General features: G+C 36.4%; 1 protein-coding gene across 2 annotated transcripts in view; it reads right to left on the reverse strand.

Annotated features, from left to right (window-relative positions):
* rap1gds1 (RAP1, GTP-GDP dissociation stimulator 1) overlaps window positions 1-16,274 on the reverse strand; it is a 50,311-nt gene continuing 34,037 nt past the window's right edge. For both annotated transcript variants that reach the window (XM_065288895.1, XM_065288894.1), the window contains 7 exons: window positions 12,125-12,256; window positions 10,231-10,365; window positions 9,988-10,113; window positions 8,609-8,748; window positions 4,895-5,021; window positions 4,205-4,333; window positions 1-1,822 (listed from right to left, as the gene is read on the reverse strand). In XM_065288895.1, the coding sequence (XP_065144967.1) occupies window positions 1,695-1,822; window positions 4,205-4,333; window positions 4,895-5,021; window positions 8,609-8,748; window positions 9,988-10,113; window positions 10,231-10,365; window positions 12,125-12,256 (917 nt within the window). In that variant the 3' untranslated portion in view covers window positions 1-1,694. The remainder of the gene's footprint in view (window positions 1,823-4,204; window positions 4,334-4,894; window positions 5,022-8,608; window positions 8,749-9,987; window positions 10,114-10,230; window positions 10,366-12,124; window positions 12,257-16,274) is intronic.

Genomic DNA, 16,274 nt, shown 5'->3' on the forward strand with positions numbered 1-16,274 from the left:
TCTGATTAGACCATTAGCATAATGCTAAAAATAAGAGTTTCGATATTTTTCCTATTTAAAACTTGACTTGGTTACTTTCAATAGCAGGGGACTATTTTTGGGCAGTGCGTAATATCACTACACCTGTAACAGCCATGTTACATCAGCAAAGTCCTTGATTATTACTCCAGAATGAGAGTATAGTTCCTAGCCTAACATCTCCCTAAAATAAAATTGCAACTTTTAATTTTCCGTCGGTCTTAGTACACGATGTAACTACAGAAGAGTCAAGTTTTAAATAGGAAAAATATCAAAACTCTTTTGTTCTCTTTAGCGTGATGCTAATGGTCTAATCAGATTCAATGGACTGTGCTAAGCTATGCTAAAAGTGCTAGCGCCAGACCCGGAGATCAGCTGAATGGATTCCAAAACGGTACAAATCAAATGTTTAACTATAGGGGAGCTATAAAATTTGCATATTTTCAAAAAAAGTGTTATGTCACCTTAAAGGGACAGTTCACCCAAAAATGAAAAACTGTCATTATTTACTCACCATCATCATGTATTTTTACCCCCAACGACTTTAAAAAAAAACATTTAATTTTAAAAAGTATTGTTGGGGTTTCTGATTACAATGGGAGTGGATGGTGACCACCTCTTCAAGCTTCAATAAGACCCGAAATTGTTAAATAAAATATACTGCACGACTCGACTGGGGTAATTTAAGTGTCCTGAAGGCATACAAAAGGATTTGGTAAAAAACTAACTAAATATCCAATATTGGATTCAAGTCTTGACTCCTTGTGCCCCACTTTCATTGGACTTTCTCTGTGTCTAAACAGTTTGCTTTTTACATCAGCGATATCCTGATAGCAAGAGGAGTAAAATAATTTATTTTATACTTTTGAAGGGTGCCTCGGTCACCATCCACTCCCATAGTAACCGTGTGCATTACATCAAGAAAGAAATTGGGGATTTAAATAAATAAGGGTGAGTAAATAATGAAAAAGTTTAAATTTGGGGGTATACTGTCCCTTTGAATGAAATCTCATTACTAGTTCCTTGGTACCAAGACGTCTTTATAATAGTACAGTAATCTATTTTTATAAATACAACAGACTAATGATATGAAATTAGCTCTTTCCAGTATAGTGACTCCATTGATCATGTATGGCATGAGGACCAGGAGGTAAATATGTAAGGTCCATGCTCCCCCAGCGGTCCCCTATACAGCTCAAACACATTTTGATTTCTACATTTAAATGTATAAGGAAACGTTAAAGCAGGGGAGGGGGCGGAGTCATGGGTGTGGCTTAAATGTCTGTACACTGATACATCAACTGGACCATTAAAAAAACATGCACAACTTGGTTGGTATGTAAGATCTTACAAGTCATGAAAGCCCTGCTGCCCTATTCCCACAGCCAAAATTCATTTAGTTTCTATTTTGAAGCCTCATGTGGTTTATTTTTTATTTAAATCACAGCTATGGTCTTCTCAAAACTTGATGTATGAATCTATTGCAGAAGGCTGTCTAGAAAGTATGGCCACCTTTGGGTGATGCATCTCATTCGGAGCAGGGTAGAGATGAGGGCCTGTATCCGGGAATGCAGATTGGACAACAGCTTGGCACATGACAATGAAAGATACGGTGAGAGACAGTGTGTGTGTGTTTGTGCAGATAGGAGGCAGGCAGGCTGGATTGTAAGTGTCTTTTAGCTCTGTGCTGTTAGTCGCTGTTCTGTGAGTGAAGCCTGGTGGGCCACCGTCTTGTTCTCATGCGAGCGTAGACTGGAGACCACATCGATGAAGGCCAAGCTCTGCACTTCTTTATGGAGAGGTTCTGAGATGAAAGCAATCCAGATTGAATACATTTTAACTGTGTTGTGAGACCCACAATGGTCCCCGAACATATTTGGACACTTAGGGCAAAATTTGAAATTTGCGTGAATTATTGCAATAGATAGAGTAGCTTTAATGCATATTTTACTGTCCTGTAAAGTCATTACTGGCTTTTCAAATTTACCAGAAGTTATATAACAAACACTTTATTATTTATAGAAATGTTGGTTGATTGAAGCTTTTTTTGGATCTAAAAGCACAAAATATCAGTTTCGCTGCTTTAGGTTGCACTTAATGGTGTAGCTTGATGATGCTGTGAAGAAGCTGAAAGTTGTAGTCTTTACCTTCATTGTAAATAGGAATCAATCCAACGGGACTCATGTTCATACTTCATACATGATGTAATGATATCAAGTTTTATAACTTTTACATCATAATTTAAAGGAAAACACTACCGTTTTCAATATTTCACTATGGTCTTACCTCAAGTTAGACGAATTAATGCATACCTATCTTTTTTCAATGCGTGCACTTCATCTTTGTACAGTGCGTTGTGAATGTTTTAGCATTTAGCCTAGCTCCATTCATTCCTTAGGATCCAAACATGGATTAGTTTAGAAGCCACCAAACACTTCCATGTTTTCTCTATTTAAAGACTGTTACATGGTAGTTACACAAGCAAGTATTGTAAAAATAAACAAAATAAAAACGACTATTTTTTTAAAGTGATAGTTCGGCCAAAAATGATATTTAACCCATGATTTACTCACCCCCAAGCTGTCCGAGTTGCTTATGTCCATCTTTTTTCACATTTTCAGATATTTTAGAAAATGTTTTAGATCTTTCAGTTGATTAAATGTAATGTTACGGGGTCCACGACCTTCAAGTCCAAAAAAAGTGCGTCCATCCTTCACAAAATAAATCTAAACGGCCCCAGGATGATAAACAAAGGTCTTCTGAGGGTAATCCGCGCGTAGTTGTTGTAGAAATATCCATATTTAAAACTTTATTAACGAAAATAAATACCTTCCGGTAGCGCCGCCATCTTAGTCGCGTCCACATTCAGGATGAGAGCTTACGCAGCCTACGGAGGCTACTCTGCTGCTGCTCTGTGCCCCCGCCCTCCGAATTTGTCATAGGTCACTAAGAAAAGTGCGTACACTACGCTAATACTCTCTCCTGAATACAGAGGAGTCTAAGATGGCGGCGCTACCGGAAGGTAGTTATTAGGTAGTAAAAAATGAGAACTATATTGTATGGCAGAAGAGCGCTTAGTTTGCAGCACTTCGACTTCGGGCGCAGTAATAATGACGAAAGTTTTAGCGAGGGGGGAGTAGTCAGAAGTGATGATGTTACTGCGCACCGAGGTGCAAACTAAGTGCTCTTATGTCATGCAATATAGTTTTCATTTTTTCCGCTTAAAAAATCGCCACGTTTTATTTAAAGTGGAAGTGTTCGGTGGCTTCTAAATTCATCCCTGTTTGGATCCTAAGGAATGAATGGGGCTAGGCTAAATGCCAACACAACCATGACGCGCTGTACAAAGATTAAGTGCACAGATAGATTAATTAATACATACCTATCTATTTTTTTTTTCAAAGTTGGGGGAAGAACATATTACAACATTAAAAAACGGTGGTTTTAAGCCAATGGAGTTGCATGCTCGACCCTACAAATACTAATGCATTCAGTGCTACAAAGATCGATGTGCATATGACATTGAAATATCGCAAAAGCAACTCAACAGAACCGCTTTCAAATCGGGCTTACAAGACTTTGAACTAAATATGGATCACTGTGCTAGTGATTGCTTTGATATTTTAATGCAAAAATCTTTCATATTGTAGCTTTAAAGGGATAGTTCACCTTAAAATGAATATTCTGTCATCATTTACTCATCCTCATGTTGTTCTAAATTTGTATTAATTTTTTTCTGATGAACATAAAAGAAGATATTCTGAGAAATGATGGTAAACATCCATTGACTTAGTAGGAAAAAAATATTTTGGAAGTATTGTGATAAATGATGAAGAAAATATTTTGATAAATGATGGTAAACACACAGTTGATGGTACCCATTAAATTCCACCATATTTTTATTCCTCCTATAGAAGTAAATGGTCACTATCTGCTGTGTGTTTACCATCATTGTGTTCTTAAGAAAAAAAAGAAATTCATACAGGTTTAGGACAACATGACAATGAGTAAATTATGATAATTTTCATTTTAAGGTGAACTATCCCTTTAAACTGTGCATAGACTACAATAGATTAAGCTTTGCTTTTTAGAGTGATCAATGACAAAGGACTATTTAAAAGTTACAGATTAAGGCTTTATTGAATCTGAAGTTTAAAATGCATTCTGGTTTTTGCATCAAACTCACCTGATCCCATGACAGAGCAGATTAAAATCATAGAGTTGTATTTGATCTCGGGTGCACTTCGCTCATCCGTCAGCAGTTTGTGTAGTACCTGCACCAGACTGGAGCCAACAAAGTCTTTCTCTGCACAATCTGAAATGAAAATGTTAGAGTAATGACTCGGCTGGCAAAGTTTTCAATTAGCCTAATATACAGAGAGACGTTTGGACACACCTTACTGGAATTATGTTCTCACTAAAGCTTTTAGAGACAAATGTAAATTGTTTTTATGTATTAACATGTCAACAATTTTGTGTGGACAGTAAAGAAAAAACATCCGAGTGCCCAGCATACCAGTGAACCCCTTTAATACAGTTTACAAAACATCCCTGGATCCACCTCATTAAATTTTATGCAGTGCATGTGCACATAATGTATTTTAGCCAAAACCTTATAGTCCCATACCTCCATTTGTGATATTTTATCATTTTTATGACTTTTTTTAATGTTATTATAATGATAAAGTATAAAATAAGTAGTGTTGAGTATTTATACTATAAACCTCAACAAAAAACTGGATAAATTCAGGTAAATATGTCCACGTTTGCCAATGATATTAATGGCAAAAGCATTCGAATTCACTTAAATGTAATCCTACTGAATGCATGCATGCTCTACACGTTTATATAACATTAAGTCATCTTTTATTTTTACCAAGGTCTAGAGCTGCAATGAGACCCAGGGCCACCAGCGCTTCATTCTGCATGATCATGTGCTCACTTGTTGCCATGGTTACCAAGTGCTTGACACCTCCACCTTGTATGACTGTTCGGACCACATCCTGTTTGGAAACAAAAGCAGTCAGAACCTTCCAGAATTTGTCCAAATTTGCTCCAATAATACATTTTACACAACAATTCTTTATTAAGTCATCTAGAGCCGGTTTCACCAGCTGGACGTACACCTGTTGATAAGACGTAAAATGCCTATGGAAAATTTATATTTTTTGCACCATCTAGGCCAGGGATGGGCAACTGGCGGCCCGAGGGCCTCACACGGCCCGGGGTAAATTTTAATACGGCCCGCTGGACCAAATTATACTTAATCAAATACTTTTAAAATAGTGATTTTTGAATTAGGACGTAAATACTCCCAACCAGGAGGGGGCGCTAGGTCCCGCGCATCGTCACAGTAAGCATAAGCCTGTGTTTAGGCTTATGTGAAGAAGACGTCGAGGTCCGACTCGAGATCCGATCAGGTTCGGGTCTAAAAGTTTAACGCGTGCCTCGGACACGGGTCGGGTACAATAATCGGGTCTCGGGTTATTTAAAATGAATGTGTTTTTGCCGAACGGACCCGTGAAGCCCTGAACTCTCGCATGTGTGTGTCAATGTCCTTTTCAAACCTCCTCTGTTTGCCAAGAGCGCTTGCGACATTGTGTGGCTGGCTATAGGTTAAGTTTTGTTGAGACAGACATGTCAGATATTTTTAAATGTACGTTTTAGCGGTTACCATGGTGCCATCGTCATATAAACAAATGGAGCAGTTCTCCAAATTTGTTACGAGGCCACCGGGGCTGCAGACTGCACAAACGTCAGTTTACATTCGGGTCAAAAATAATGCCACTGGTTTGATTGACGGGTCGTACTCGGGCCAGAATTGCTCTCAGATTTGAATATATATATATTTTATATATGTTTTGTTTTGAATTTATGTATTTTTATTTCAAATAATTTTGTTCTCTTAGGGTCAGATAATAAACTCCTCTATACTAATTTAAAAGTGCCTTGCTTGTTACAGATGTTAAAGCAATGCAGTTAAGAAGTTTTATCTGAAATGCTTGTCCACTGAAAATAAAGTTATAATTTAGAACTAAAATAATTGTTTTATAGTTTTATAGTTAAAATCTTTAAAGACAGCTTAATTGTATATTGTGGTTTTTTAATAAAGAAAATTAAGAATGGTAAATTGTGCATGTGGTTCTGGCCCCCTTGGTATAAAGGAGGAAAATGCTGGCCCTCGTCATTCTCAAAGTTGCCCATCCCTGATCTAGGCGATCTGACACTAATCTTATGTCTAGTCAAAGGTAGGCATTAAAGTTTAAAGTCTTGCCTTGTTTCTATAGAAAAATTGAAATAATTAATTAATGAGATAATAGCGCGTCTATTGCACAGGCTACGAGAGCAATGGGATTTTTAGATGTGCATAAGTGATGAGAGACCGTGCATCATCAATTCTTATATTTCCTTAATCCTTAGATATATTTATGTAGACCGAGTAAGAGAACTTCTTAAAAGGTTTCGTTTAATTTTTGCTTTAAAACTGTTAGATTTATTCAGCAAATTACCTTTTGTGGAAAAAAAATTGTTTACAGTCTGGTACAAAAAGTGTTTTTAGTCTATATAGCTATTTTTTCCTTTTATGACAACTGTGAGAGGGGTGAATTTTTTTCATAACTCATCTGGGCCGGATTTCCCGAAAGCATAACAAGGCTAATGTCAGGACCGGGTATCGAACCCGGGTCTCTGGTGTGAAAGTCTAAAGTTCCACCACTAAGCCACAGGGGGATGTTGAACCCAGTAGTCAGAAGCTCTCTTAGGTTGTTTCCAAAGAAATTTATTATAAAAAGAAAAAGGTTCCAAAAACCCTAACATCAAAGAAGTCACACAAAAAACTGAGGAATATCTCATACAAAAGAAAGCAAAATTTTCCAATAGGGAAAAAGACAAACTACTTACAACAAGAGCAAACTTACGGCGGTAACTGTCTTAGGAAAACGCAATAACCAAGCAGAGCTAAAGGGAGAGAGCCATCTTAAATACACAGCACCAAGACACATGTGAAAACAATCTAACTAATTACTAAGACATCAGAGCTCAGAGGCGACATCTAGTGGTCAAAATAAAATATTACAAAGCAAAAACTCTGACAGCTAAGTAGATCGTAAAAAACGATCGTACGAATCATCTTAGAGTTACGGGCTGTTTCCCAAAGGCTTCGTAACTTAAGTAGCACTTGAAAATCATCGTAGATCTACAAGTGTAGATCGAGTGTACGAATGTTCGTTAAGTAGATCGTAGAAAGCGCTCTTAAGTGCTAAGTTAGGTGCAAACATTATCGGGAAACCCAGCCCTGTTTGAATTATATTAAGTCTTAGGGCCCTATCATACACCCGGCGCAATGCGTGATGCAAGTGTATTTTGCTAGTTTCACCCAGGCGCAGTTATCATTTTCACGTCCAGCGTCACGTTGTTTAAATAGCAAATGCATTTGCGCTCATTTGTGCGTCCATGGGCGTGCTGGTCTGAAAATGAGGTGTGTTCAGGTGCACTGTTGGCGCATTGCTATTTTGAGACAACTAAAGTAGACTACGCCATTGACCAACTAAAACCTGGTCTAAAGTCAATGGCGCAATATTGTTTTTGTTATTTTAAGAGCGCGTTAGTATTACGCGAGACGACAACTCGCGTTTGCTTATTACACACATGGACAGCACACAAACTTTTTAACTCTTTCACCGCCAGCGTTTTTAAAAAAAGTTGCCAGCCAGCGCCAGCGTTTTTCATGATTTTCACCAAAGTTTAATGGCTTCCAGAAAATGTTCTTCTTTAAATATATAAACACACAATATACCAAATGAAAGAACAGACCCTCTGCTTTTAAACAAAAAAACCGTTTCATCCTACCTTTAGTGTTTCTTTTGCAATCAGCTTTTGAATATGGGTAGGTTTTTGCAAAAACACCACATTTTGAGCAAAAAGCAGAGATAATTTCATTTTTGTGACGGACTTTTCATAGAGATCCCATTCAGAGCGATCTTTAAAACAGACACGGACATGCAGCAGCTTGCCATAGGGCAATACTTCCGGTTTTAAAAAGTTGCGGAAGGGCGCCACCTGGTGGATAATAGCGGTATTGCGGAAAGACGGAAAATCTCGTCATTGGCGGGGAAGCGTTTTCTCTTAATTGACGAGATATCTCGTCAATGGCGGGGAAAGAGTTAAATATGACATATTAAAATGTAAAAGATTATTATGGAGTCTCTTGGACATAAATGAGGACCGATTACGAGACATTAGAAGGCATAAAGAGCTGCGTAAAGAGACTACTGTAAAGTGTTGCATGTCTGGCAGGAAGAAACAAAAAACCCAATGAGATTTCACAGGCGGTAGGATCAACTCGGACACCACAGAAATGTGAGCAATCACATTTCGCTCAGATTTACATGGATAAGACAGAATTTTTCACTTGTTTAGTCGCGTGGCAGGTTAGGATACAGTGTTTGATGTTGACATGTTATTGGCTCATGCTACAGGACATGCTGAAGTCTCAGCAACGTGCACCATAAATAAATCAGCATTAAAATGATCTGACGTTACAACAGCCGTAAAGAGAATAAATGAGCGTGTGTGGGATGTTTGTTCTGACCTTTGACTTGCTGTGTCGTATAAGAGCAGACAGCAGACGGTTAGACTCTCCCATCACACCAGCGTGGTCTTTAGCTTCACACCACTCCACCAAACGCTCCACCAGTTTTGTGTTTGTTCCCAGCTGCTCTGCAGCGTCAGCTGTAACACACAGACATGACTAAACAAACTATAAAGCACATCACATATCACTGGTTTTCACAGACCACCACAGATCCACCAGTAAACACGTTCTTCTCCTAATGAAACACTTCTTGTTAAATAAAATTGTTTAAAAGTCTTTCTTTGGTGAAAGCATGCCACCGACACCGTCGATAGCCCTTACATTGTATTTATCTAAGGTTTAAAGCCACAATATGTAAGATTTTTGTAATAAAAAACATATATCCCATGCAGTCGTGTACTTACATTATCCCAAAAGTTCCCAAGGATTTGTATATCTATTTTAAATAATAGCTTGTTCCCTTATTTTACGTGAACAGTGAAAAGTTTTTACGCGAACACACAGCCTTGCAAAGTCTACTACATTTTATTTGTATACGTACACAGGGGGTCAACGAATGTGCATTGCGACAAATTTCAATACCTCTTCTGGACTACATACTAAATACTCCTGTTCGTGCATGTGCGCCCTGCATGAAAAAGTACACACTGTTACAAAAATAAAAAGTGAAGTATACTTAAGCCCGAAGTATATATTTTTTACTTGTACGCAAACGTATGTGCGCAGTAGAATGCACAGCCTTGCAAAACATAGTTTATTTGACTTGTACGTGTACACAAACCAGGGATGCTAAACAATTAATCGCGAATAATCGTTAGCAGAATAAAATTTTGGTTGACATCATATATGTGTGTGAACTGTGTATAATAAATTTGTATAAATAAATGTACACACATGCATGTATATGTTTTAGAAATGTTTACATGTGTATATACATTTGTATATTTATGTATAATTTATATTGTGATGTAAACAAAAACTTTTATTCTGCTAACGATTAATCGCGATTAATTGTTTAGCATCCCTAACACAAACGTTCAACACATGTGCAATGGAATTGTGGCGATGTGTGTACAGTGCACGTGTGATGACGAAATTTGTGTACCTGTACGTAGACCCTTGTGTATGCGTAAAAACTGAACTATACTTCTAGTTTTTATGCTATTAATGTGCAATTTTATTTTGTTTAGTGTGCCATTTTGTGTAGTCATGCCCAGCTTCTTCTGCAGCCATTTACAAAGTCATGCCTGTATTACGGTAGTTTTTTGTTCCTAATCAACAAACCAGTATGATGCCACTATCTGAGTTACATATTACTCATACGATATGGATAAACACTCGTTTTGTCTTCTGTAGTGAGGACTGTCAATAAATACCCTGTGTGTCGATGAGCATCCGTAACGTTCCCAGGAGCTTGAACTGAACTGGAGGCATTTCAGACTTGAGAAATTTTAACACCACATCTGACACACCAGCCAAGAGCATCTTAGATTTGTTGACCACTAGACGGGAGAGAAGATGTAGATTTATTACATTCTGATCTGCCTGCCCTAACACAGTTTAAAGATACTTTATATAGACACTGATAAATCATTTAATAGGTGAAGTTTCAGACAGACCTGGTATAGCTAGATTTCTCAGAGCGCTTAGCGCTGCATGCTGGACCGTGACGTTTCCCTCATCCACGTGTCTGTCTAACAGTTCCAGAAGCTTCTGTACAATACCAGTATCTACCATGTGGATGCAGTTCCCATCTGTGAACATAAAAAGTAGGATTTTAAGGGCATTCAAATGCTACAAATAACCGAATATCAAACTTTTTATGCTCCAGTAGCTCAGAGCACTGTGTTAGCAACGCAAAAGTTTAATTCCCAGTAACACACATACTGATAAAACATTTTTACAGATTTAATACACTGTAAGTCATTTTGGATAAAACATTGGCCAAATACATAAATGCAAATGAGCAATTCCAGCATTACTGTATGGATGTGAAATTTGTGAAAGTCAAAACTTGCATTTACTACCAATATATTGAACCATCTGTTTATATTTTCCTTAACCCTGGATGATAAAGTCCAGACATCATAAAAATATCAGTCTCGTGCTTTTTTATTTTAGATGAGGGAAATATAAAAACGTTTTGTTACATACACAATGTTTTTGGGAGACAACATAATTTGCAGCGATTCTGTAAATTAAAAAGCACAAACCAGAAGCAATAACACCCATTATATGAAGAAGGGATGGCTCTTCAAAGAAAATTTTATATTTATTTATTTATTTATTTTGTTTGCACATTCATGAGAAAAAAAACTTTGGTATGGTCATGACATTTCTCTGCTATAGACGGCGGTAAATGACAATACTTAACCATGGAAAATAAATAAAAATGCTTTAAAAACTCTAACCAAGACTTTGCATGGTTTTTAAACCACCATTGACATCAAGATATCAGTTGGTTAAAAAATGTTCGGGTAACAACTGATCAGGTTGACATTTGCATGGAATTACCCAAATGTTTTATGAATGTTAAATGTGTGTTTTTGTTCAATATATCTATTGTATTTATGTATTTATAAATGTGACCCTGGATCACAATGTTTTTATTGAGATTTACACATGTGAAAGTTGAATAAATAAGCTTTCCATTGATGTTATCGAAAATCTGGAATCTGAGGGTGCAAGAAAATGTAAATATAAAAAAATCGCATTTAAAGTTCAAAATTAAGTCCACTTACAATAATAAAGTTTCGATATATTTTCGGTAGGGAATTTAAGAAATAACTTCATGGAACTTGATCTTAACATAATATTTAAATGTTTATTGGCATAAAATAAAATTGATCATTTTGACCCATAAAGTAAGGTGACCAGATTTTTCAAATGACAAGTAGGAACATGTCCTAGTTCACTGGTTAAAATATCCTTGAAATCTTACTTATTATTGTCTATGAATTTGCAATCGAAGACAAACCCCTTTTAAATGTTTTTATCTTTTTGTTGTTGTGGGTTTGTGGTTTTGTGGTCCAGAGTCACAAATGGGGACATACAATTGATAAAACATGCAAATGATGCTTGTATCAATCCAAACTTTTACAAATCCTCAGAATCTCAGCTGCTGGGTAAAAGTCTGTCAAATGTTAAAGGTACATTATCCTGCATGCACACTTTTACAGCTATGTCTGATATATGTATAAACATCCAACTGCTATACAGATAATGCCTGCAAAACAGACTTCATGTGCAGTCTGTTTGATATATTTTTAAATATATAGGCTAGGTAATGCAAAAGCATAATAAAAAATAGCAGTGAACATTTGTCACACTGTCTGTAAAACCAGGGCTAAAGTCTCAGTCTTAATATAAAATATTAGTCAAGTTTAAAGATATCAAGGTTATATTTTCACAGAATGTTCTTTATATTATACAAAAAAACAGTAAATCACAAAAACAGTTATAAACCCTACATTCATCATTATTCGGTCATTTCTGGAAGTACTGCAGACTTACCATTGCGGGCAAAGTTAGCGATGGCGAGGGCGCCAGCTAACTGAAGCTGATGGTTGTTGGAGGGCACCCATGAAAGAACCCTTTGAAAAACGCTGCCTTTCCCTCCCTCGAACAGCTTTTGCATTGATTCATCTATAGAGATTAAACACAAGATTGTAAACATAACACTACCACAAACTCTCACGTCCACACCAAGTTAACTTGTTCAAGCATTTCTTTACCTCAGAACTTTATTAATTACTCCCACTTATGATGTTCCACACCCTTAAGATCTACAATCATCTTCATAACGCAATGAAGATTTTTGTGATTAAATCCGAGAGCTTAATGAGCCACCACAGACAGCAACGCAACTCACAACTTTCAAGGCCCGGAAAGGCAGTAAAGACATAGTTAAAAAAATGTGACTACAGCGGTTCAATCTTTATTTCATAAAATAAAGAGAAAACTTTTGGTGCTAATAAAGTCAGTCACCAACAGGTATTAATAAAACAATGAAACACCGGCATCATTCACCAGGCATAGATATACTGTATATGTACATAGATTATATGTATATACATAGATTCCTAATTCGACGTCTCCATAGATGTATCCGCAAAAACAGCCGTTAATGGGGAATCTATGTGTATATATATTGGATTGAACCGCTGTAGTCACATGATTTTAAAGACGTCTTTACTGCGTTTCTGGGCATTGAAAGTTGTGAATTGCATCTGCCAAACAACCGTTAATGGGGAATCTATGTATACATATACGGTTTGGCAAGATAATATTTTTTTTACTTGTTTTAAAAGCATGCATCAGGTTTATTTCAATGCACAGTGTATTTATGATAATTTTATGCAATAAAAAAATACATTTGAACCTTTTTTATGAAAGTTAAGACTGAATGGACCTGAAAATGTCGAATGGTGTAACCGCCAATTGTGCCAAAGAATGAGAAATATTAAATATTTTATCCACCTTGATAATCATAAAAAAAATCATTTAAAAATATCATTATATTAGTTATTTCTAAATGTAAATTTGAATGCGTTTTTGTAATATTTGTCCTGACAATGAAAACAGCTCTGTTTTCTAAATAATCGTTGACAAATGATGTAAAAAATCATATTACACTAAACTAGATGATTATATTTTATTCCACATTTTTTTATTAATATATTTATATTTTAATAAAAAAATACTAGTTACACCAATTGACATAGACCGGTTACACCACAATGACATTTTTGCAATTATCCCCCAAATATTTTCAAAATGAAATAAAACCAGAAATTTTAAACTAGGTCCTTAAAAAAGTAAACGTGTGCAAGTAGTCTGCAAATTTATTTTGAAATTTTAACCCTTTTACATTTAATGTTTGTTCATGTCTGATGTTTGTTCATAAATACATGTTCGAGACATAAATACATGTGCACAAAACAGGTTATCCTTACTTCATGAAATGAGGATTGAACCGCTGTAGTCAAATGGACTATTTTAAAGATGTCTTTACTGCCTTTCTGGGCCTTGAAAGTTGTGAACTCCATCCGCCAAACAGCCGTTAATGAAGAATCTATGTATATATATCTATGGCTGATGTTTTGCGTCATGAATACATGTTCGAGACTAACTTTATGTGCACAAAACATGTTATCCTCACTTCATGAAATGAGGATTGAACCGCTGTAGTCAAATGGACTATTTTAATGATGTCGTTACTGCCTTTCTGGGCCTTGAAAGTTGTGAACTGCATCCGCCAAACAGTCGTTAATGGAGAATCTATGTATATATATCTATGGCTGACATTTTGAATTTTTATGAATACACGTTTGAGAGTAACTTTATGTGCACAAAATGTGTTATCCTCACTTCATGAAATGAGTATTGAACCGATGTAGTCAAATGGACTATTTTAATGATGTCTTTACAGCCTTTCTGGGCCTTGCAAGTTGTGAACTGCATCCGCCAAACAGTCGTTAATGGGGAATGTATATATATATCAATGGCTGACATTTTGATATCATGACTACACGTTTGTGCACACTTTATGTGCACAAAACGTGTTATCCTTTCTTCATTAAATGTAGTCAAATGGACTATTTTAATCATGTCTTTACTGCCTTTCTGGGCCTTGAAATTTGTGAATTGCATTGCTGTCTATGGGGGCCCAGAAAGCTCCCGGATTTAATGAAAAATATTTTCTTTTATTTTCCAAAGATATACAAAGGTCTTATGGGTGTGGAACACCATTGGGGTATGACAAAATTTTATTCTGGAGTGAATTAACTCTTTAAGTAACCATTATCTTGACCACTATAAGCTAGGGTTGGTGCCCATAATGGTTAGTGCATATTTTTATCATAACCATATCATCCTAGCATGTGCCAGTAACAGACAAATGTTAGCCATCTAAAACTAGCTCCACATTACATTGTGGAATCTAAACTGCTTCAAACTGATGTATTAAGGATACAGTACAGTAAAATGACACAGGACACTAGGAACTATAACTCCATTAATTCAGATCATGTAAAAAAATGAATGAAAATGAAATTCATGCATGTTCTGTTAAAAGCTGGATCAGAATGCATAAAAATGTCTCGCTCTTGGATGTGAAAACTTACTGGTTGCAGTAAAAGTTTGATTAATATTCCATAAAATATTCAAATAGTGTTTAATATTGATGAAATAAAATGTACATCTAACAGAAAAGCTACTTCACCCATTCTCTTTGTGAGATACAAAACAAGATATACATTTGATACACGAGCATGCCTATAAAGGCAGTATTGTTACTATACATACATTTAGAGGAAATAACATAATTTTAATTCTTGTTTAATCTGGTTTAACATCTATTTTGTGTTGATTATGAACTATAATGGCGCTTTTCCATTGCATAGTACCCCACGGTTTAGGTCAGGTCAATTGGCTTGGTTAGCATTTCCATCAAGTTTAGTAACACTTAGGGATGGGCATGATTAATCGACGATCGATAATTGATCGTTAAGAATTTAGTCAATGACTTTAATTTGTTATTGATTAATCGAATACTTTTTTTATCTAATGCAGGTTGCGTTGCCTAGCGTAGCGTGTGTCTTGAAGCAATTAAATGAATTTCACTGTGTGGCACCAATTCAACATTTTACCACCAGGGTGCAATATTTGACACCATACTCCGTTATCTGTGACCTTCTGTTTTGATTTAAAAAAAATAATCATGAATAGGTCATGATTTTTTGGAACAAATGAAGTCTCCGTTTAAGAATGCGGCTCGCAGCTGCAGGTTCCGCTGCTTTAGAGCACAGCATATTCAAGCGCATATATGTTCCATTTGTCTAACTAAATGTAGTTTAACTGTTTGCCACAAGTTGATCTTGTAATAAAGGTCTCATGGAGGAAAACGCGCTGTATTTTTGTATTCAACATTTTTGAAAAATAAAAGTAAAATAATTATTTTTATGATAAAAATATTAATGATTAATCGATAGTCGATCGTTAATTCTGCCGACGATCGACTAAAAAAATTTAATCGAATGCCCATCCCTAGTAACACTAACTCCTCAACCTGAGGATGTTTTTCATCGCTAAAAGGGAGTTTGGGAACTTACAGCAAAGCACAGATGACAACAGGTTTACTTGAGACAGCGCAAGCCAGCACGAAGGTAAAGCTTTTACATTATAGCGATGACGCTGGTAGTGACGATTCTCCCAGACCAATCAGTGATCTACAGTGTTTTCGCGTCACGTTTTGGTATCAGCTCGGCTCGCTTGGAACTAGAGGTCTTCACGGTCCACTTAGATCCAAAAACCTGAGGTCTCAGGTAATTTAAAATGAATGTGTTTTGGCAGAACGGACCCGAGAAGACCCGAACTCTCTCACGTGTGTGCATCAAAGTCCTTTTCAAACCTCTCATCTGTTTGCCAAGAGCCCTTGCGACATTGTGTGGCTGGAGGTAGGTTAATTTTCGTTGAGACAGACATGTCAATCAATTTTAAATGTACATTTTAGCGGTTACCTTGGTGTCGTCGTCAGATAACAAAGTAAAACAAATAAAGCATCTCACCAAATTAGTTGCAAGGCCACTAAAATTCCTTTCTGTCTGACTGCTGCATGTGGGTCTGCAGAATGCACACACATGACGTCAGTGCCGTTTGCATT

This window comes from Paramisgurnus dabryanus, chromosome 2 (genome assembly GCF_030506205.2).
Source record: "Paramisgurnus dabryanus chromosome 2, PD_genome_1.1, whole genome shotgun sequence".
Classification (NCBI taxonomy): domain Eukaryota; kingdom Metazoa; phylum Chordata; class Actinopteri; order Cypriniformes; family Cobitidae; genus Paramisgurnus; species Paramisgurnus dabryanus.